This window comes from Capra hircus, chromosome 21 (assembly GCF_001704415.2).
Source record: "Capra hircus breed San Clemente chromosome 21, ASM170441v1, whole genome shotgun sequence".
Lineage (NCBI taxonomy): Eukaryota > Metazoa > Chordata > Mammalia > Artiodactyla > Bovidae > Capra > Capra hircus.
The window spans coordinates 54,766,907-54,787,798 of record NC_030828.1 but is presented as its reverse complement, the minus strand read 5'-3'; the positions used below and the strand labels follow the sequence as shown (position 1 = coordinate 54,787,798).

At 56.4% G+C, this 20,892-nt stretch overlaps 1 protein-coding gene across 3 annotated transcripts; it reads right to left on the bottom strand.

The window, feature by feature from the left end:
* Positions 328-20,617, bottom strand: MAP1A (microtubule associated protein 1A). 3 transcript variants are annotated; one of them, XM_018066327.1, is made up of 7 exons: positions 20,364-20,617; positions 19,312-19,413; positions 11,430-11,512; positions 11,022-11,162; positions 2,440-10,795; positions 2,082-2,302; positions 328-1,894 (listed from the first exon to the last, which is right to left on the bottom strand). In XM_018066327.1, exons 1-7 carry the CDS (start codon positions 20,599-20,601, stop codon positions 1,739-1,741), a joined length of 9,297 nt encoding a protein of 3,098 aa, XP_017921816.1. In that variant the 5' UTR covers positions 20,602-20,617; the 3' UTR covers positions 328-1,738. The 3 variants fall into 3 exon arrangements, with proteins under 3 accessions (XP_017921816.1, XP_017921817.1, XP_017921818.1); XM_018066328.1 differs by lacking the exons at positions 19,312-19,413; positions 20,364-20,617 and adding an exon at positions 14,380-14,479; XM_018066329.1 differs by lacking the exons at positions 19,312-19,413; positions 20,364-20,617 and adding an exon at positions 13,136-13,303.

Here is a 20,892-nt window from a genome sequence, read left to right as displayed (position 1 = left end):
CCCATGGTACGCAGTTCCCCTTCTTCAGAGACACTGCCCCCACCCCCTCCGGCTTCTCTCCCCTCCCCCAAACCAAACGTGTGTCCCTACGCTCAGTTCCTATTCCCCATCCTTGGGCACTCTCACCGGTTTTTAGAGTGCTGGCTCCCCGTAACTTTTTCGCCCTCCACTCACCCTGTATTCTTAGGCCTGCCTGGGTCTTGGAACTGCCTCCAGTCATCAAAGGCACTGAGGTAAATGACAATACTGGTAGAAGCAGACAGGCAGAAGCCAGGGCCCAGCAACTGAGCAATGTGTAGTCAGAAAAAGCCTAAGCCTCACTGGAACATCTGTAATGAACTGGATTTATTGTTAGAGTTGGAGGCTGCTCCGTTACAGCAGCTGGGAACTAGAGCAGGGAAGAGTGGGGAGGAGCAGAGCACAGCAGCACGGGAGAGTGGGAGCTGGAAGAACACAGGCGGGCTCGATCTGGTTTCCACACAGTCATTTGGCAGAGAAGCCGAGTCCTGACAAGAGCGTCTGGATTTCTCAGTCCCGCAGCAGTCTGGCAGAGCTCTTATTGGCTTGCTTGGGGTGAGGTCCTCTCCTGGGGTGGTATTTTCAGCCTGTTTTCATCTCCCTCAGTCAGAGTTCAGCCTTAGCTCAGCTTCCTCTCCCTCTTGCCTTCCTCCCTCTCCTTATCCCCAAGTCCTCTGGCATGGCCTCCGCCTCCCAGATCCTCTGTCCCAGGGTGTGGAGCTGGAAAGGCAGCCAGCGTCCCCATTTCAGCTGCAGGATGGCAGAATGGAATGTTGGGGGAGTCACACATTGCTGGGGTGTCAAGTGTTGGGATGTCAGGCAGTGGCTTTTAACCCATTACACACCAGGCCACAGCAGGTGACCACATGCAGATAAGCCAAGCAAGTATGAGAAGGGATCAGGAGAGTTGGAATGGGTGGGTGAAAATCTCCGAAGGTCAGGGAGCTTGGAAAGATTCCGTAAGTGATGCCGGGCTCTCCTTGCTCCTTTGTGCTGCCCAGCAGGCCTGGTCTGGGCATGGCTCTGGGATGTGAATGGTATGAAGCAGGGGCTAGGAGGATAAGCTCCTTTCTTCTCACCTATCTGTTGGTCAAAAAAGAGCTTCAGGTTTTGGATTGAGACATTCAGACACGGAGGCAAGCAGTGGGACAGTGTAGCAGTGGCGTACCCCCAGATCCCTGCCAGAACCCAGACTCTGACGGGGAAGGGAATGGGAGATGGACCGAAGGGCGCAGCTCTGAACACCTCACTGACAGTATCCTGCCCCCAGGTCACATAAATTACTACTGGAAGTCCTTCTGTGGGATGCTAAATTATATAGATGAAGAGGTCCCTGGGGCTGGGGATATGACCTCCCTCCATGAGGGAGGAGGCTGCTCGCTGAGGCCCATCCTCACTCTCCACTCCATCACCAGCATTGGGCAGTGCTAAGAGAGGGTGTCACTCCAGGGTCCTCAAGCATCAGATGATCTTGTGTCCTAATTTTGCATTCTCTCCCTATCCTAATCCTGGTTACCTTTGGTTTGGAGACTCCTTTCAGACGTGGATGAGGGGGAAGGATGACCCCTCCTGTTAAGCCCAGCCTAAGTTCCCACGAGACATCCTGTCCACCCCACCCCCTCCTCCAACTCCCATGTCCCTCAACCCCAAAGGACTCAGCAGTAGCCATCGTCTAGGGGAGCTGGGGGAGCGGATCCTCAGGGAAGGGAGAGTGGCTCTTTCAGAACTCAATCTTGCAGGCAGGGAAGGACTCGTCCTGCATGACCACGGTGCTGCTGCTGGCCAGGACTAGAACGTTCAGCTGCTGCTGCTGCTCATGGGTCTGCTGGTACCACTCACGCGTCACCTCTGTGTCATGAGTAGGGATCAGAGTCACCTGGGTAGGAGACAAGACAGCCTGAGGTGAGAATGCGGAGGGAAGGGAAGTTGGGAGATGGGCACCTGATGGTTCAGGAAGGACCAGAGCAAAGGCTCCATCCTCCTTTCATGAACAGAGACTGTGTTCACTGTTGCTCTGAGCAAACTCTGACCAGACCTCCTCCCTGGTGTTCCTTGCCACTCACCTGAAGATTCTCCCCCCACTGGGCCTTGCCCTCCAGCAGGGCATCCAGCACAGCCCTGCTCGGCTCGCCATTGGCAGGGTCGTTCCCACTGACCACATAGTAGGATGCACGCACTCGTCGGAAGAAGTCAAGGTCAGCAGTCTTGCCGCTGCAGTGATTTGGGATGTAAGCGAGATCCACATAGACAGGGGCACCAGAGCCGCCCTTGGAACCCAAGGCTGCTGTAGAGACAACACAGGACTCATTGTAGAGGGAGAGGAGAATTCTTGTGGCAACCGTCTTCCTTCCTCCCACTGGAGCCCCTAACCAGCCCACACCCAGACCCAAACCAGTCTCCCACTCTCCACGTTATACTTACTTGGTCCTGCCTTGAGTCCATTGACTAAGCCTTTGGACATGGGGCTGTGTCCATCCTTTTCCTCTGCTGGGGTGACCTGGCTTGCAGTGCTGCGTGGTCGGGGTGGGACCCGGGAGGCTCGATCTGCAGTCCCTTTACCAGGGGTGGGTGAGCGTTTTCCCCGAAGATCCAGACGGCGGGCAGGAGACGCTGGCTTAGCCCTACCCGGGGCCCTGCGGCCAACTCTCCCCTGTGCCTTTTCCTTCTCCCGTAGCCTCTCTACCCTTCCAGACTCTGAGCTGAGCCCCTCGGGGTCAGCCATGCACACGTCAGGACGGGGAGGGGCTGGCCGAGGGTCTGGCTGGGGGAGCGGGGGCGGGTCATGGCCGGGCCTGGGATGGTGAGTCCCACTGACCCCACCAGCTTTGTCCACAGGCAGGAAGTCCCCATCTTCATCCGAGTCGAGGGCTGCCTCAGCTGTGATGGATGGACACTCCTCAGTTTCTGGAGGAACGTCAGAATCTGACTGTGAGGAGCCTGAGTCACTGGCTGACGTTGGGGGTGTCTCATCTGCCACGGGGCATGGGCCCCCTGTGGCCCCTGGGGCTCCTGCCCGGCGCCGCCCCCCTCTCCCTACTAGCCGAGCCTCCTCAGTTGAGGGGTCACTGTCATCCGTGGACCGAGGGAGAGGAGGGTTCAGGAAGGAGGGGGAGAGCTCCCCGCGGTGGGGCCGGGGTTCAGTGGCACATCCCTGGGGCCCAGCCTCCGTCTCGGGGGAGCCGCTTCTAGGCTGGTCTCCAGGGGCTGCTTCAGGGCACAGCGGCTGCTCAGGGGAGAGCAGTGTGTCAGGCCGGGGGCTCCTCTCGGCTCCCTCAGGCCAGGCCCCACGCTCCCAGGCAGGGCAGGCCTCAGCCTCGGCTGGAGCAGGGCCCGGGGGCTTGGGGCTGGTTTCAGTTGGACCATTGGTGGCACCATCTCGGGAGGGACCCTGGGAGGGGCTCGGCTTCTTGGCAGCCGCTCCTGAGCACTCCAGGCGACAGGGCAGGGTGCCTTCATCCATGTCCCTGGGCAGGCTCGGAGCCGGAGCTGGGGCCAAGTCCAGAGACGCTGGAGGTGCTGGGCTCACAGAAGCGAGGTCCCAGAGGCCGTGGGCAGTGGCTTCCATTCCTGGGACCAGCTCTATGGACCCTGGTTCTGCAGCTCCCAGACCCGGAGGGAAGCCCTCAGCCACACTTGAAATCACAGGGGTGGTGGCCTCTGAGGAGGAGCCTTCAGACAGCACGGGAGAGGCGGGCCTCGGCAGACTGGAGAGGAGAGGGGCGCCGGGAGATCCAGGTGATGGGAGCTGGGGCAGCGACGAGTCCAGGCTGGGGGCCTTGGTCACTTCAAGGTACTCATCATGCCGGGCTCTGGCGGGGGGCCCTGGAGCCAGAGCCAAAGCCCGGTCCCCAGAGAAGGCAAGTGACCCACAGGGTGCTGAGCGGGGTTCTGCTGGGGAGGGCAGCTGTGGAGGCGCCGGCTGCAGTGAGGAGAAGCCAAAGGCTGATGCAGGGAAGTCCAGGCTGGGTCGGGCAGGACCCAGGTGTGAGTCCAAGGAAGGGCTGGTATGTGCCTCGCTTTCGGGCCACAAGGCAGAGGGGCCAGCAGGCGTGGGATACGGGGGACTTGGGGACTGGGCCTCTTTTTCGGGTTGCTCCCGAGCCCCCTTTTCCAGCTCCGAGTCACTGGGGCTGTCATCCCAGGGACCTCGTCCTGGTTCCTTGGGGGAGGGGGTTCTCCGATCTGGACTGCAGCTCAGGATGTGACCATTCAGTGGCGGGCTTGGGCCTTGGCTCTGGGGGATAGGAGCACGGGGGGGTACCGCAGGTGGGGTGAGGCTGGGGTCCATGCCTAGCCCTGGCTCAGGCTCCTGCCTGGGGGGCACAGCGGGTCCTGCCAGAGCTGCATAGCTGAAGGCCGGAGTGTCGAATTGGAGACGATGGGGTGAGACAGGAGATGAAAGCTCCTTCTCTGCAGGTGTGTCTCGGCCAGCAGCTTCCTCCTTGGTTGAGATGTGGGGGGGCCAGTCCCCAGCAGCTCCAAGCGGAGGCTCTCTAGTGGGGCAGGCAGGACCCAGCCCTGTGAGCATCATCTGCTCGTAGATGTCTGCGTACTGGAAGCTCCGCTCATCCGGATAGGGAGTGGGCTCTCTCTGCTCTGGCTCGGTCTGCTCAGGCTCCTCAGAGGCATGGCTTTCACTGGCCTTGGGGACCTGTGAGCTCTGGGGGCTGTGGTCAGGAACCCCCACTTCTTCTTCCCTTTCCTCTTCGGCCTTGCGGTAGTCCTTCCCTAGTGGGGAGTATGGCCCGCCTTCCAGCTCAGCTGCCCCCTCCTGCACTGCAGCCACCACACCATCATCCTCAGCTGTGTCCCAGGAGAAGGGTGCACGAGTGTGTGGCTCTGGGGCAGGCGTCGGGGGAGCAGGAGCTGGGGAGAGGGGTGCAGGGGGCAGGGGTCTGTCCTTGGGCACCCATGGTGGGATGTCAGCCAGCCAGGAGCGGGTAGTGGGTTCATCCCTCATGGGTGGCAGGAGCTTAGGATCTGGGATGGGGCTCTCTTGCTCCAGGGCCGGCAGAACCCTCTGTGCAGCCATCTCAGGCGGGGAGGCCGGAGGAGAGATGATCTCAAAGGGGGAGCGGGTCAGCTTGTCCTCTTCCTCTGGTGGCAGCCCAACTGGTGACTCCGCAAGCCAGCGCTCCACCTCCAGCCCCTTCTGTGGTGCGGGCTCCTGAAAGCCCTTGAAGTCTGAGGCCCAGGGACTCTGGGGTGTGTGCTCCAAGGGGGGCACTTCCTGCTCATCGTCCGGCGCCTCATCGAGGAAGGTGCTCTCCCGCTCTTCTGTGTACCGTGGCCGGGCCCCCGGGCCCCCCAGCTCATGAGGGAACCAGACCTTCCGCTCGCAGCTCAGCTCCTGCCAGTAAGTGTCCTGCTCTAGGACCACATCCTCTCTGCCCCTCCAGTACGTGTCTTCCTGCTCAGATGTGTCCTCCCACGTCCGGGCAGGCTCTTTCTGATCTCCAGCCGGTTCTCTGCTGCTTGGAGGTGTTTCTCGCCACTCCTGGACCACATCCTGCTCCTTCTGGTACTTCTCCTGCTCCCAGGCCTTGTCCTCCTGCACTGGGCTCTCTTCCAGCCCCAGAGTTTTCCTCTTCTCCAGCACAGCTTCTTTCTGTTCCACAGCCTTGACTTTTTCTGGAGATTTTTCCTCTAGGATCTTCTCCTTCGGTGCCATGATTTTATCCTCCTGCACAGGGCTCTCCTGCTCCTGAGTTTTGTCCTTCTCTTCCAGAAATTTATCTTTTTGTTCAGTGGCCTTAATCGTTTGTTCAAGTGCTTCAGCCTTTTGTTCGAGAGCCCAGTATTTTTGAGCTAAGGCCTGGTCCTTCTGTTCTGGGGCCTGGTCCTTCTGGGCCTTGTCCTTCTCTTCTGGGGCCTTGTCCTGTTCAGAGGCTTCATCTTTCTGTTCTAAGGCCTTGCCCTTCAGTTCAGGGACCGTGTCTTCTGGAACAGTGTCTTTATGTTCCAAGTCTCTGATTTTTTGTTCTAAGATTTTATCTTTCTCTTCTGGGACCTTGTCCTCCTGTTCTAGGGCCTTGTCTTTTGCTTCTAAGCCTCTGTCTTTAGGTTCTAAGTCTTTATCTTTTCCTTCCGGGGCCTGGGCCTTCTGATCTGGGACTGTGTCCTTGTGTTCTAAGCCTCTGTCTTTAGGTCCTAAGTCTTTATCTTTTCCTTCCGGGGCCTGGGCCTTCTGATCCGGGGCTGTGTCCCTATGTTCTAAGCCTCTGTCTTTAGGTTCTAAGTCTTTGTCTTTTCCTTCCGGGGCCTGGGCCTTCTGATCCGGGGCTGTGTCCTTGTGTTCTAAGCCTCTGTCTTTAGGTTCTAAGTCTTTGTCTTTTCCTTCCGGGGCCTGGGCCTTCTGATCCGGGACTGTGTCCTTGTGTTCTGAGTCTCTGCCTTTTTGTTCCACAGCCTGATCCTGTGGCTCCCCAGCCTTGTCCTTCTCCTCCAGAACCTCATCTTTCCGACAGATGGCTGTGTCCCTCTGCTCCATGACAGTGTCCCTCTGTTCCAGGGTTTGGCTCTGCTGCTGAAGGGCTTCATCCGTGGGCTCAGGTCCCTTCTCCTTCTGCTCTGGGGGTCTGTCTTTCAACTTTGGAACTTTGCCTTCCCACTCCATGACAATATCCTCCATGGCAGGGCTTGGCAAGGACTCAGGGCTCTTGGTGAGGGAGCTATCAGGTGTGAGAATGTGTTCACCCAAGCTTGTGATCACTCCGGGTGAGCGCCTCCCATCGCCTAGCAGCGCAGTGGGAGAGAAGGAACTGGCGGGTAATTTTCCATCAGGGCTCTCATCTGTGATGTCTGCCCGTGCGGAGTATCCACTGGTCCCATCTGTGGGAGGTGACGCTGTGGCTGCCTGGGCTTCTGGAATAGACACAGGGGCTAGGTGGAGAGCGGTGTCCTCAGCCTGTATCAGGGGCCCCTTTTCTTCCTTTCCAAGGCTTAGTTCCCCAAACTGGAGGGTGCCAAGGCTTTCTGGAGACAGCTGCTTGGAAGAGATGTCCAGCGAGGTCTCCTTGCTGGGACTCTCCTCTGAGAAAGACAGTGACCGGGTGTCTTCTGGCGATCCCTGCGGCCACAGGTCTGTGTGGAGGCGCTGCTCCGTCAGGCCACAGGGAGACCTCGGGGTGGCATCTTGCTTTTTGGCAGCATCTGGGGAGACCACGCTGAGGACAGAGAGGGACTCTGCCTCTTCAGGGGAGAGGCCTCGGTCAGGAATTCGGAGCACCTCCTCTTTCTGAGGTTCCCCAAGTTCTTGGAGTGAGGTTCTCAAGTCTTCGGGTAGGGCTTCTGTTTCTTGAACTGGGCCTGCGGGCTCTCCCACCTCCATAGTCTCGAGGACGATGGCTTTGTCCTGTTCTGGCAGCAGCTGGATGGTGCGGCCGGCCTGTCCCCCAGCTATGCTGATGGGTACCTCCTGGGCCTGGGGGCTCCTGGGAGGAGGCGCCTTCTCTTCCTCCTCCAGTGCGCCCTTGTCAGGCCCTGGCTTGGCGGTCTCTTCTGCAGCAACTTCCTTGCCCACACCTGGGATACTCTTGGTATCTCCCCAGGAGTCTGCTTCCTGAAAGTCTTGGGGCTCAGACTTTTCCTCCACTGGGGACTGATGAAAGGGCGTGTGGGTGGCACTGGGTGGGCCAGATGGTGGCGGAGAGGCCATCTTCACTGTGCTGTCATCTGGGCTGAGGCAGCGCTCCTCCGCCTCTCCAAGGGCTGGTTCCCCTGGGTGGAGGGCGTGCCCGGGGGCGGCAAACATCGGGGGTCCATACTGACCATGCAGTTTCTCTGACATCTGTACATTGGCAGTCTCCTCTTTCTCTTCCTCCTCCAGGGCCCTCTCTCCAGATAAGCCTCTCCCTACCATCTCTCCTCTCTTCTCTGACTCCCCAGTCACAGAGAAGTCCTCATAGGGTGGTGACTTGAAGCCTTTGTCTTCTTCCAGTGAGGAGGTGGGTGAGATGGTGCCGGCCGATGGCACGTAGTCCAGGCCCTGAGTGGCTTCGGTGCGGGATGAGGGGATGCTCGTGACCGTGTCAAGCAGCAGGGAGCTCTTGCCCGTCTCCTCTGTCTGTGGGGCCGTGAGTGAAGCCACGGACTGGTCCTCGGCCACGGACGTGGCAAAGGAAGAGAGCTTGTCACACTCAGTGATCGAGGTGGCCGAGGACACGTGCTCCTCTTCTGCCAGAGGGGCGGCCACCATGTTGGGGGGGTAGGTGAGTTCCGTCTCTGGTGCTCCGTAGGCCTTGCTGGCGGTGGCGGGAACAGCGGTGTCAGCAGGCTGGCTGGCCTCAAAGGGGCCGGGACCTTCAGGCCCAGGGAGGTCATAGGTTCCTGTCGGAAACCTAGGTGGGGCCGCGCGCTCCTCAGGCTCGTCATGGATCTCTTCATCCGAGATGGTCTGCTCGGTCTCGGAGTAGCCAGGGATCGTCTCGTCCTGGATGTAAGACACGTGCTCAGTGGCTCCTGCTGGGGTGGCCAGGCTGCTTAGGAATGACGAGGTCTCCTTCTCCGGGGCCTTGCCTTGGAGTCCCGGTTCCCGGCCGCCGAGAGCCTCTTTGCCCCTTGGCGTCACCTTCAAGGCTTCTTGCATGTGCTTTTGGTAAAAACCCTCTGCCTTTGTCTCCTCTTCTTCCTCCTCATCAGAAGGGGGCAGCTCCTCCATCTCCTCTAACTCGGCCTTCTCTATCACATCTTCCTTTACCTCAGGTTCACTTTCCTCTCGGGCTTCTGTTCTGTCAGGGAGCCCCTCGGCTTCCTTTGGCTTCTTTTCCTCCCAGGTATCTTTCTCTTCCTCTGTTTCTGCCCCAGAGTCTGGGCCTCTGTCCTTGCTGCCTCGTTCCTCAGGGACGTCTGGGACAACCTCTTTCTCCTCCATCACAGGCACTTCTGCTTCCAGCCCGGGGACAGAGGGTGGTGCCACCTGAGCCGCTGTGCTCGGGAGTCCCTCCTCGGCAGTGTCCGGGGGGAGCGGTTGCTCGCCTAGTCTTGCGTCCCTTTGTTCGGTCAGCAACTCCCTCTCCTCACGTTTCAACTCCTCAAAGTCCTGTGTAAGGTCTTCTGGTGAAGACAAGGCCAGCTCCCTTGCTGGGAGGGGTGCGGACCCCTTCTGGGCCGGGGGTGTGCGGGGCTCGGAGGACAGCTCCTTCTCCCCACGGGTAGCCCGGCTCTTGTCCACTTTGACTCTGCCGGGGGCCTTGGCTTTGTAGAGGGTCTTCCGCACCTCAGGTGTAAAGGGCTTCAGGTCTGGCTTGGAAATCTTCTTGCCCTCAGGTTTGGTGTCTTTCTTCTTCTCCTCCTTCTTGGCATCCTTCTTTTCCTCCTTCCTTCCTTCATCCTTCTTGAGCTCCTTCCTCTCCTTCTTGATCTCTTTTTTCTCTTTGTCTTTTTTCTCTTCCAGCTTTGATATCTTTTCTTTCAGGTGCTTCTTCCCCACTTTGTCTTTGATCAGCTTTCGCTTCTCTGCCTTCAGTGCCTCGCTCGACTCTGTCTTCACCCTCTCGGGCTTGGCGGGCTTCTCTGGGGGCTTCTCAGACGACTCTTTTGCTTTCTTTTCGGTCTTGGCTAACTCTTTGGCCAGTTCTGAGCGAGCCTCCTTGGCTCCCTCTTCGGCCACCTCCTCCCGTTTGGCCAGCTTGCCCACGGGTGTCTTGGTCGTGGCCTTGAGGCTCTCTCTGCTGTCAGCTCGCTGTTTGATTTTGCTGGGTTTGAGGTTGGCAGGCACAGCCCCAGTGGCCAGGTCCTTCTGTGTGGCCACAGGGTAGCGCAGGAAGTCCAGGTGTCGAAGCTTTTCCAGGCCCTCCAAGATCTTGTTCTGGGGGGCATTCCCTGGGAAAAGGACGCGCACGATCTTCTCAGTGGGGTTGGCTGGCAACCAGACCACCAGAGCGGTGATGGAGGTCAGGTAGGGCACCGAGATCTCAGCCTCCTTCCCATTAGCCAGCACGATGCCCGTCTTGGCTTTACTGTTGCCCGCCCACTTCTGCATGAGGAACTGCATCTCCTTGCTGTCCTTGACAGGGTTGAGGACGTACATGTCCAGGCGGCCCACACCCATCTTGTGGAAGAGGGTGAGAGGTTCTATGGTGTTGCTGACCACGCGGTACAGGGGCTCAGCCTGGATGCCCAGGCGGTTTAAGTGCTGCAGAGTGAGGCAGGCCTCCTCAATGCTGCGCTTGGCCTTGCGCGAGGCATCCGGCAGCCGCAGCTTATCGGGCACGTTGAAGAAGACAACCCCCAGCTCGGGGGAGATGAGGTTCTTCACCCAGTCGCTGTAGCTGCTGGAGCCCTGGGACTGCTCCTCTTCCAGTTCTGCCACTTTGCGCTGCAGAAGCCCGTTGATGCCTGGCAGGTTGTCGGCCCCGATGTGGGTGAGCAGCACCGAGTCGATGCGGTCCAGATGCCGCACTAGCTTCCAGAAGCAGGACTTGCGGTCAGAGCCACCGTCCACCAGGATGTTGAAACCATTAACGGCAAAGAGGGCCGAGTCCCCGCGGCCGCCAGGGAAGATGTAGCAGCAAGGCTTGGAGAGCTTGAGGAAGCCGCCTGAGGTGGGGGGCTCCAGCAGGTCGAAGGGGGACGGCACATCCACAGTCTCAGAGACGTACTCGGAAAATTCAGCCACGCCGTCCATGGTGGGCAGCGTGGGCTCAGGGTTTAGTCGGAGGTGCAGGGTCTCTTGGGAACTGGATAGTCCCAGGTGGCTCCAGTCGCCCTCCCCTAAGCAGGACACGGTGAGGAAAGCCTGGATCCCAGGGTCTCTGTTGCTGAGTAGTTGGGCAATCTGGAGGAATGGGAGACAAAAGGCCTGATCAGGTCTCTGGGGTTGTCTCAACCCGACTCAGATTTAACCTGCTAGTCTCCATCTCTCTCTGAGGTGATCTCCTACCATTCTGCCAGCATCCCCGGTGGTCAAGGGCCATAGGATTTTCCCTTCCTTGGATCCCTCCCCACAGCTCTAGGCACACCCCATGTTCTATTCCTCCTAGACACTGGGACATAGGACTCACCTCTGGGTTGTGAAGGACCTGGGCAAAATTTTGATAGGAATAGGTGCCACTCTGTAGGATGAGGTCTCCCCCAGGCTCTAAACTCTGCCCACTCAAGATCAGCAGTTTGTGAGCTGATGGGCTGCTGAGGAGGTGGTGAACCTACAGCAGAAACAGAGGATTGGTCACGATGGAGGAAGCCCAGGAAAGGGCACTGAAGGTTCCAGGTCCCCCTCAGCACGGCAAGGACACGCTCCCCACTGGGAGCCCCACAGCACCTCCAGGTGGGGCTGGAATTGTGAGGCAGCTTAGATGGCAGAGAGGGCGTGGTTCAAAGCCAAGCCTGGGGATTCTTGGCACTGGCTGGGGTGGGTTATGGCACTTTCAGCAGGCCCTTGAGGCCAGTGTGGCTTCAGGCCCTGGCCTTACCTCAGAGCTGATGCTGTCGGCACTGGGGTTTACGAGGATGACAGTCTCTAGGATCTCACTCTGGTGGCAGAGGGTCCTCTGGCCTGAGGGAGAGATGCAGGAATTTGTATTGAGGGAAGTGGGTAGAGACTAAAGTGGAGAGGCACTGTGTAGGGCAGGAGAGGAAAAACTGCACTATCAGAAAATGAGGCTGGGGGAAAGAGGAGCCTGGCTCTCCTTGATCCTGCCACTTTGGGACCTGCTGAGTAAGGTCTGGGGACTGGCTCCGGCTGCCGTCCTTCCCTTCCAGGGTTTCCTCCTTTTGCACTGGCTGTCTGCTCCCTCCCCTCATCTAACACCCCCTCTGCCTGGAACTCCCGCCTCAGGCTGCCCTGCTGACAAGAACCTTTTGTCCCTCTCTGTCGCTCTGGAGCACTAAGCTCCTGGTGCTGCCTGGGGATGGGGGGGCTCAGCTGGAGGAGGGGCTTCTGCGACGTTGATCCTCACTCAGCTTTCTGCTCACTAGCTTGCCTCTGCCCAGGGCTTTCTTGCCAGAGTGCCTGGAAATAAGGAAACGGCAGTGGGTACGTCCGAGGCCCAACATCCCATTCCAAAGGTCTCAGAGCAGTCTGAGCTATCTAAACCCTAGGGAGTTACAATGCAGAGGAGAAATAGGACCTCTTAATCTGTTTTCTGGTTCCTCAGAGGCCAAGCCTGCACTCACAAACACAGTCATCCTGTTCCCACCACTAAAGGTTTCCGTCTCCCACCTCAGCTCCACGTCCCCAAGGCTCCTGGTTCACTCCCCACAACCTGACCTCTCCGAGAGAACAACAGTTTCTCCTCTCACTCCTGTGCCTCTCCTATGGGCCTTCTGTCATAGGGAGGGGAGTCTGGGGTGCACAAACAAGAAACAGTTAAGATAGGAGAGGTTCAGCTCGTTCCCCAGGCTACGGGGGTGGGGTGGGGGACAGAATACACACCAAGCAATGCAGGAAAGAAAGTGCTAGGTTAGAGAGGAGATCCCGAAGAAGGGTGCTGCCAGCCCTGGCTCCTCTCGCCCTTACCGACTGAATAGGTGGTCGGTGTGGAAGTGGGCTGTCTGGAGGATACTGGTGGGAGGACTCATAACCTGTCCCCCAGACCCTCTTCTGTGACCCAGCGCTCTCTCCTCTCTCTGGGGCTCAGACAAGAGGACCCCGGGGCCAGGGCCTTTGTTAAGCGGAAGAGCGATGGTGCCAGGATCTGGCAGATCTGGCAGCTGCAGGGAAATGAACTGCCCATGGTGTCGGAAGACCAAGGCCCACGCAGGGTGGGCGGGGCCCATGCGGAGTTCAAGGGTTCTCTTCTGTTAACTTGGGAACTGAGGGACCCTTTGAGGTCAGTTCAGAGGATGAGAACCACCTCGGAGTCAGCAGGGGGCAGGGCTTGGGCAGGTGAGGGATGAGGGACTTCAAGGATTCAGGGAGCAGCCAGCCCAAGGCGGGCTCTAAGTAGTTTAGATTTGGAAGGGCAGCTCCACCACCTCCTGCAACCCCAGCACAAATGCCCAAGGTCAACACACTTGAGCTAGGAGGATCAGAAAAGGAAACATCTGTGATACAGTCCAATTTGCTTTCTCTCCACTGCCTCTGTTCCCCCCCAGTCTGCCATCACCCCCAACCCAGGCCCCCTAGACTGGTTTGTAACCACCAATTCCGGTCTTGGCGTAAGACCCTATGGCTCACCCTGGGCGCTCTGGCTGTGACTGGCCACTACTCCATGGTTTGTATCCCACGCCCCTCCTTTTCGGGGCCGGGAGGAAGCCCTCTGCCTCTCTTCAGCTCCCCTCGCAATCCCACTGAAGGCCACGGACTTGTTTTGCCGCTTTCTTCGGAGAGGACTGCTTTGAGTCAGGGGCACATCCCCAGGCCAGGGATGGGGTTAGTGGGGGCGGGGGTGGCTGCGGGTGCGGAGCCGGGAGGGCAGGTGTCTCCGCAGTGAGGCGGGCGGGAGGGGGCCGGGCAGCTGCAGTGTGCCGCAGTGTGTGAGTGTGCGCGCTGAGCTCCGGCTCCGGCTCCGCCCCCGCCCCCACCCCAGCATGACAAGTCATTTTCTTGGCTGCCTCTGCATGGGGGGTGGGGAGGGAAAGGGGGGGACGCCGAGAGGAGAAGAAACCGGCTCCTCTCTTCGGAGCCCCCATCTTGGGAAGAGAAGCGGCGATGGGGGTGGGGCCGTGACTGGGAGCCAGCCGGGTTGACAGCCCTGGGAATGCGGGGCAGCTGCTGGGGAGCAAGCGCTCCCCGTCTCCGAGACGGCCTCTCCATCCCCGGAGGCAGCCAGAAAGAGGGGGCTTCGAGTCCAAGTTTCAAGCTCGAAGGTTGCCGGGAATGGGTGTGGGGAGCACACCGCACACCGGCTGGTCTGTGAAGAGGCTCGTGCCACGTCTTAACGACCCTTTCCTCCCTTCTTTTCCAAAGTGTCCCCCACCTTCCCTTACTTGGCAAAAACTCGCGGTCCCATTCACCCCCCTGCATCGGAGCAGCTGAGCAATCCAGCAGCTGACACACAGAGACTCTCCCATTCGGTGCATTCCCACAACATTCGCCTTTCCCTCTAATTCTTCTGTCTCTGCCAAAGACACAGCCCGTCTCTAACTCCGTCTGAGCCCCAGGCCGCTGGGCAGAGCCGGTGACACCACCCTCTGCGGCTGCCCCTGGGCGGCTGCACCCAGCTCAGCCCAGCTCAGCCCAGCTCGCGCGGTGGCCTGTCACAGTGCTGGCCCCACTGGCCTCCGCCTGGTTCTGGGTCCAGGCTGGCCCCACAGTCAGTTCATCTTCTCGGCTCCCCACCCTGCCCACCCCCGCCAGGCTAGTTCCAGACACAGCAGATTATGTTATCAACTCCCTTTCCTATTACCCGCATCCCACCTCCTCATCACAGCATCCCCCACGGCCGCATGCCAAGTCCTTTGGCCCGGTTAGGTTCTTACCCGGGATGTTGGGGGGAGACCCTCATGGAGGCTGCTGCTCCGGCCTCAGCCGGCAGCTTCAGAGAAGAGTCTGCGGCACTGGGGTGGGAGTTGGGTGGGGGGGGAGGGGGGCGCTTGATGGTGAGGGCGGCGCCAGGGCGGGGAAGAGGGGCTGGTCCATGACGAGGCTCTAGAGACTTAACTGTTTCTTTGCCTTCACAGTGTCAGCGCTCTAGTGCTTCTGCTTGGTTGGTGGCTGAGGAGTCGTCTAGCAGCTCAAAGAGTCAGGGTGGTCTCTAGTGGCCTACGGGGCGGGGGTCCTTCTCCCCCAACCCTGCTTAGTTAAGATACATTCTTTTAGTGTTAGCCAAAGACCCAAACTCTGTGCTACACGTTGCCGGGGATATAGGAGGTTGGGCCCTCCCCTTTCTCTCAGGAACCATCTGCTGCCTCTCCCCTCAGACTGGGGGAATGACCTTCAGTCCCTGGAGGAGCAGGAGACAAAGAGGCTGGGGGTCTAAAAGCTTAGGGTAGGAGTGAAGGGACTACTTGAGAAGGCTAGGGATGACAGAAAAGAGGCAGTTGCGCTGAGCTCTGCTGTCTTCCAAGCCACAGCTGTAGACATTCAGGGAGGGAATGGGGCAGAAAGAAGTCATTTTAGGTTGGGGGGTAGTTTGAAATTCTGGAGTGGACACACAGTCCCTAGTCCATCTCTAGCCCGTCTGGGGTGGGGCACAGGGGCCCTAAGACTGCCTACAATTCTGTGCCAGTGCAGCACAGCACAGCAACCACACAGGCACTGATACTTGGAATTCTTGTTCTTTGAGTATGAAGAGGCATTTTCTGAAGTTTGAGGGCACATTCTACCTTTCAGTGAAATAGTTAAAGGGATGAAGGAAGATCAGCAGGGCCCCAGGCCTATAAGAGTTTCTTTCTATAGACCAATTATTAAATGTCACATAAAGTACACTTTGGACTAAAAAGATCTTATAATGACTTTGTAGGGTGTTGGGTCCCTGTTCTTGTCTCTGTACTTTGCTATGTCTCTCTGATGTCTTCATTTTATAGGGTCTTAATCCTTTTAACATTGGTCCTGTTTCCCTTAGCCTCTTCTGTCTCAGATTTGGTGACATGCTCTAGGACTCAAAGAGAGGACCCAGGGAGCTCTAGCACTGAGTTCCAACCGGTGATGCTTCAAGTTCCTACAGGGTCCTTCCCTGCCCTCTTCCCTCCCATCAACCCTCCCCAGTCCTGGGCAATTCCTCCTGCTTCCTCCCAGTGACATCCACTCACTCTTCCCTAGCACCGGCTCCACCCTTGCCCCTGGCTGCCAAGAGCTGCTTTTGAAGGTCAGAGAAGCCAAAATAGTCTCTGCTCTCAGTATCCCCATCCCCCGTAAACTGGAGAGGAGAGGAGGAGCTGAGTCACCAGTGGGGAGGGGGGGGGACTAAAGAGGGGGAGGAATCTTTGCTCAGATCCGGGGATGCAAAGCAGTAACATGGCAACGGCCCCATTTGGATAGAGGAGGCCATCTGCAGAGACGTACAACACAAACCAGGCTGAGTTCCGAGCATCACAAAGGGGAGACACTTCCTTTCTGCAACTTCATAGTTCTTATTTTCTCCCACCTCGAACCTTCTCTCTCCTCCCTGCTTTCTAGAGCTCTCTGGAGTGTACTAAGAGGGAAACTTGAGTAGACATGTGGCTTGAGAACAAAATAACATTTCCCAGACCATTGCAGAGCCCACCCTTATTCTCAGCTATCACCCCCAAGGGCCACACCCTGGGCAAGGTTCCAACTCACAATGGAGTTTTCCTTCAGCCCTCACCATCTGAACAGCCTACCCACCACAACCACACCTCCATCCGCTGTGTTCCTTGGCTCTGCTGCAATGCAATGGTGAGATGCCAAGGAAGAGAGGCCCGAGCTCAGACACAAAGTGAGATCAGAAGTCCTGGATCTGAGATCTGACTCTGCCATTTTACTAATCATGTTTTTAAACAAGCCACTTAAGGTTTCTGAAAGATGACTTCCTGAATTCCAAAATGAGTATAATATTAGTACCACCCTCCAATAGCGCCACAAGGAGTAAATGACATAAAAGATGAAAAAGTGCTTCATTCCTAGAACCTTAAACCCATAATGCACAAATGCCACTGGAAGTCTGTCTCCCTCTTGTGGAAGATTTATGAGAGGTCACCTAGGTGATCAGGAACTCCTAAACCAGAATATCTCAACCCTAGATTAATTTAGCTCCCAGCTAAAGCCATGACTCAAAGTGCCTGTCAGAAGGGACTTCACGTACTCTTCATGTCCCTCCTTTCCCATTTCTGACATCGGTGCGAACCCCAGTTCTAGGGGCCAATGAGCTGCTATATCAGTTCAGAATAGGCTTCATGTTTGCAGAAGGAACAGAACTAACACTTCCTGAGCACATCAGTGGTGATGCAGCATCAGAAAGAAGGCTTCCAAACTGGCCCTTGAGCCTGTGTCTGTTTTAGTCCCAGAATATCAATCATGAATTATAAATTACGAAACCCTCTTCCTTCCTATATGTGCTCAATAGTAGAAGCAGTATCACAGTGTTCTAATTGTTTTGGGGTTTGTTTTAAAATGCTTGGAAACTCCAGAGTTTTTTTTTTTTTTGCAGGAGTTAGAAAGGAAGCTTCCAAGTCACCACTGGAGACCAAAGTGGTACAAAATTCACCTTGGAAAGCCTTTACCACATTTGACCACTAGAAGGAGCTGGGCCACTGACTCTCCATCAAAGGGTCCCCTTCCTTTCTGTGTGTGTGTGTGACTCTCCATCAAAAGATCTCCTTCCTTTCTGTGTGTGTGTGTATGTGTATGTGTAAAGGGTGGTGGAAGGAATGATTGTACTCTCCCTATGTGTGTGTGTGTGGTGTGTGTGTGTGTGTGTAAAGGGTGGTAGCAGGAATGATTGTACTCTATCATTACAAGATACATTTTTGTCCCCCCTTTTCAGCATTTTGACCTAGGGCTCGAGGAGAGGTGAGAGAGATGGTGGCCCAGCCTGTGGGGTGGGCAGAACAGATAAAATAGTAAGCTACTAGCTTATGCCATGGAGCTCATCCCAGCAGACTGGTTCCCTTGGCCTCCCCACTAATGGAAGCTGAAGGGAGGGGCAGTGTCTGCAGCTGCTCTGGGCTGACTGTTGTTTGTGGGGACAGCTGAATGAGGAGCCAGCAGGGGTGGGGCTGTGGCTGTCTTGAGCCATGTAGGTTTTTCCAGGAAATTATCCACTATTCTCCAGCGACAGAGACAGGCCACCATGAAAAATGTCCAAACCTAAAAAAATTCAGAAGTAAGCCTTGATATTGGGTATAATTTCCCTAAGCTCCTTGAGGACACCATGCTAAAACTCTTCCATTGAAAAGATCTGGTAGGTCTTTGTATATCAGTCTGAGAGGTCCCTGAGAGTAACTATGCATCTCCCTGTAAGTATTTTCCCAAGCATCCCCAAATCTTCATCTGAAGAATGGCTAAGTTTTTTGCTTCAAGTTCTTTTCATTCTTACATCATTCCAGAAGCATTCTTCTCTCACATCCATGTCCAAAAAGACAAGGTTTGAAAATTCAGCGTGAATTAATAACAATCAGCAGATACTTCCCAAACTTCAATTGAGTCATTAATTTCATCTGCTGTCATCCCTTTCTCCAGCCTTGCACCAAAGCTCCTAGGATTAATAAAGTGGTAAAACTGTCGATTTTCACATTGTTAGAGCTAATGGAGGAAGCCATGGCATACGTATACTAAACAGAAGGAAGTCTCAAAACAGTGACTGGTTAGCTTCATAGGAAGCCAGTCACATCAAGAAGATGCCAGCCTCTAGAAGGAGCTGGGCCACAGCATTTTCAAAATGCTGCACATAGTTCTAAGATAATATAGCATTAGTCACATTAAACTTATCTTCTCTCTCCAGGAGCAGCTCTAGAGGGATAGGTGATCAGGGCAATGACCAACGATGTGGCAGTTAGCAGGAGGAGCAGAACAAGAAGGGGAAGTGACTGTCTAATATAATGGATAATTGAGAATCATCTGCATAAGATACGAATTCAGTCATTTGATGGTAAGGACTGTTGAACTGGGTGGATTTATATTCCATAGAGACACTGGTGTATGAATTGGTTTGCCGACATTTACCAGTAACATGACCAGATGCCCAAGCATTTTTATAATGCGATGTAGAGCTTTCTGTAAGTCTTCCCATAGGTACTGTCATGGAATAATAGCTTCTAAAATGTTACTTTTCTCAAATTCCTGACCATTTCTCCCACACAGCAGAATGGGAAACTGCATCCTGCAAACTTTGATCTCAGAGCCAAATCTCAAAGTATGGCTAGCTCTTGCAGCAGTGAACCCAGGAAACCCTGCTTCCACTTTGCATTTGATGGTGCTCATCAGCCTTTGGGTCAAGGTTTCTGCTCTGTTCTGAACATCTGCTGACTGAGCCAAAGGAGGAACCAGAAACCCTAGAGGCTGGAGGATAGGCTGTGCAGCCTGAGGGAAAGTGCTAAGCAAGGATCTGGAAAGGTGAGTGGGGGAGTTCAAGGGTCCCTGTAAAGGGAAGCAAGGAGCCCAGGGTATACAGAAAGGGGAACACAAAAAAGAGAGTGAACTTTTACATAGGAGATGATTAATCACTCAAGAGGTACCTCATTCCCTTAGTGCATGTTGGCTGTCCATAAACCACCCCTTATCAGGTAGAAATTACATTCTCCAGGCTTCCTCCACCATCATACCATTTGTCTGTGAAGTGACCTGGGTATGTGGAGATCGCTATAGAGCTCTACAGCATTCCCCTCAGGAACCCCTCCCTTCTCCCCAACCCAAACTTCCCACAAGGTCAGTTCTGCCAGAGAGACTGGACCTCTGCTCTTCTGTGACCATCCCTCACCCATAGCACCGAGACAAATGACACTAGTCCTAACCTTTGACCTCTGATGAGAAGTGAGCTAGATGCCGGGTAATGAAGAGTCTCAATTGTTGGTTCAAGTCAATGGATGATAAATCAATGTTCCAGGAGAGAATGCCTGTGAGAGAAAAAGAAACAGAGACCCAGGTAAGGTCAGAGGGACTGGACTTCAGGGAGCATTTCCAAGCTCACAGAAGGGGTAAGGAGAGGGAGGGGATAAGGATGGTTGTCATGATCAGCCTCACTAATGTATTTAAGAAAGGTGGCCAGTCCTATGTCTAGCTCCTGTCCTGTACCATTCTTGGACTTTGCTTGAGCTAGGGGAAGGAGGGCAGTTTAGGCTAAATTTGGTCATTGGTGAATTTGTATGTAGGAATTTTCTTACAGAGTTGCCCAGTTGTGATAGAAGTGACACCCAAGGGCCCATTTCCAGATACTAGGGGCTGCCTTCCCAATACAGCTAAGTAGGATCCTGGACTTTCCTCCTGTGGCCCCCTCCTTGCCTCCACTCCTCCGTGGCTTGCTTCCACCCGCAGGTGGCTCCGCAGCATTGCGCCACAGGCAGTGGAGGGCTGAAGAGCTTGTGGCCACGAAGGTCACTCTTTCAGATTGGCCGCTAGCACTGGGATATTTGAGATCTGTCTGCAGCATTCAGAAAGCACACTGTGCCTGTTCAGGAACTCTAAAGAAGAAACTAAGGTAGGGACATGGACTCTGCATGGGATGGTGAGGACTTTCAGGACCTCTGGCCCAAGACACTGCGGGAGAGAGGGGTATAACCGAGGGCATCCCCACCCAGGCAGTGCCAGCTCCCCCACCCCTACCCCCACCCCTGCCTCAGGGAGATTGCGGAACGCCGTGGGGCGTGAGGCGAGGATGGGGTTGTGAGATGCTGGCAGTTTGGGAGGATACGAACGCGTGACATAGAAGATGCAGGTGACAGGGGCTGACGATTCAGATTAACAGGGCGCGCAGATCTCAGGAAATGCACACTAGGGATAGAGGATGCAGACGGCAGAGAAGCACGGGATGGAGGATGTCCCGGGCCCAGCCAGGACAGCAGCTCACCTTGTTCAAGGTGGGCCCGAACGGCCCTCAGCTGACTCTCTGTAGCGATATCTCCGATCACGATGAGCAAAGAGTGCTTCCGCAGGTCCCAGCGTGCCGCCGCCACCACGGCTCCGGCCTCACGCAGCGGCTCCGCGGGGTTCTGAGCCGGCGGAGAGCCGGGGCTGCGGAGCCCTAGCCCGGGACTTGTCTCCATGGCAACGCCGCGAGGCCGCCCGGGCCCAGCCTCGGTCTCCATGGAAACTCCGTTGGCGCGCTAGGCCAGCCGCGTCCGCTGCGGGGAGAGTGCGCGCGGTTCTTAAAGGCCGGCAGCAGAAGTCGTTCATTGGCTGCTGCCTGTCAGGGGGCGGAGCACTGGCGCCGCAGGGGCGGGGCTGCGGCCGCGACGCTCCGGCTCTGCGGTGTCGCTGGGCGTGGGGGGCGGGTACCGAGGTGGGGGGATTGGCTTTCCCCCTCCGTCGTCACTCATTTTCCAGGGGGAGCTGGTACTCGGACTAGAGTAGGGGTGGGGGCTCTGCGGGCCGGGTGG

Coding starts and splice junctions, on each gene's coding strand:
- MAP1A (XM_018066327.1), bottom strand. CDS start 20,601: ATGGAGACCGAGGCTGGGCCCGGGCGGCCTCGCGGCGTTGCCATGGAG. Junction 11,163..11,429: donor CCGACAGCATCAGCTCTGAG/GTAAGGCCAGGG, acceptor TTTCTGCTGTAG/GTTCACCACCTCCTCAGCAG. Junction 2,303..2,439: donor TGGACTCAAGGCAGGACCAA/GTAAGTATAACG, acceptor TTGTCTCTACAG/CAGCCTTGGGTTCCAAGGGC.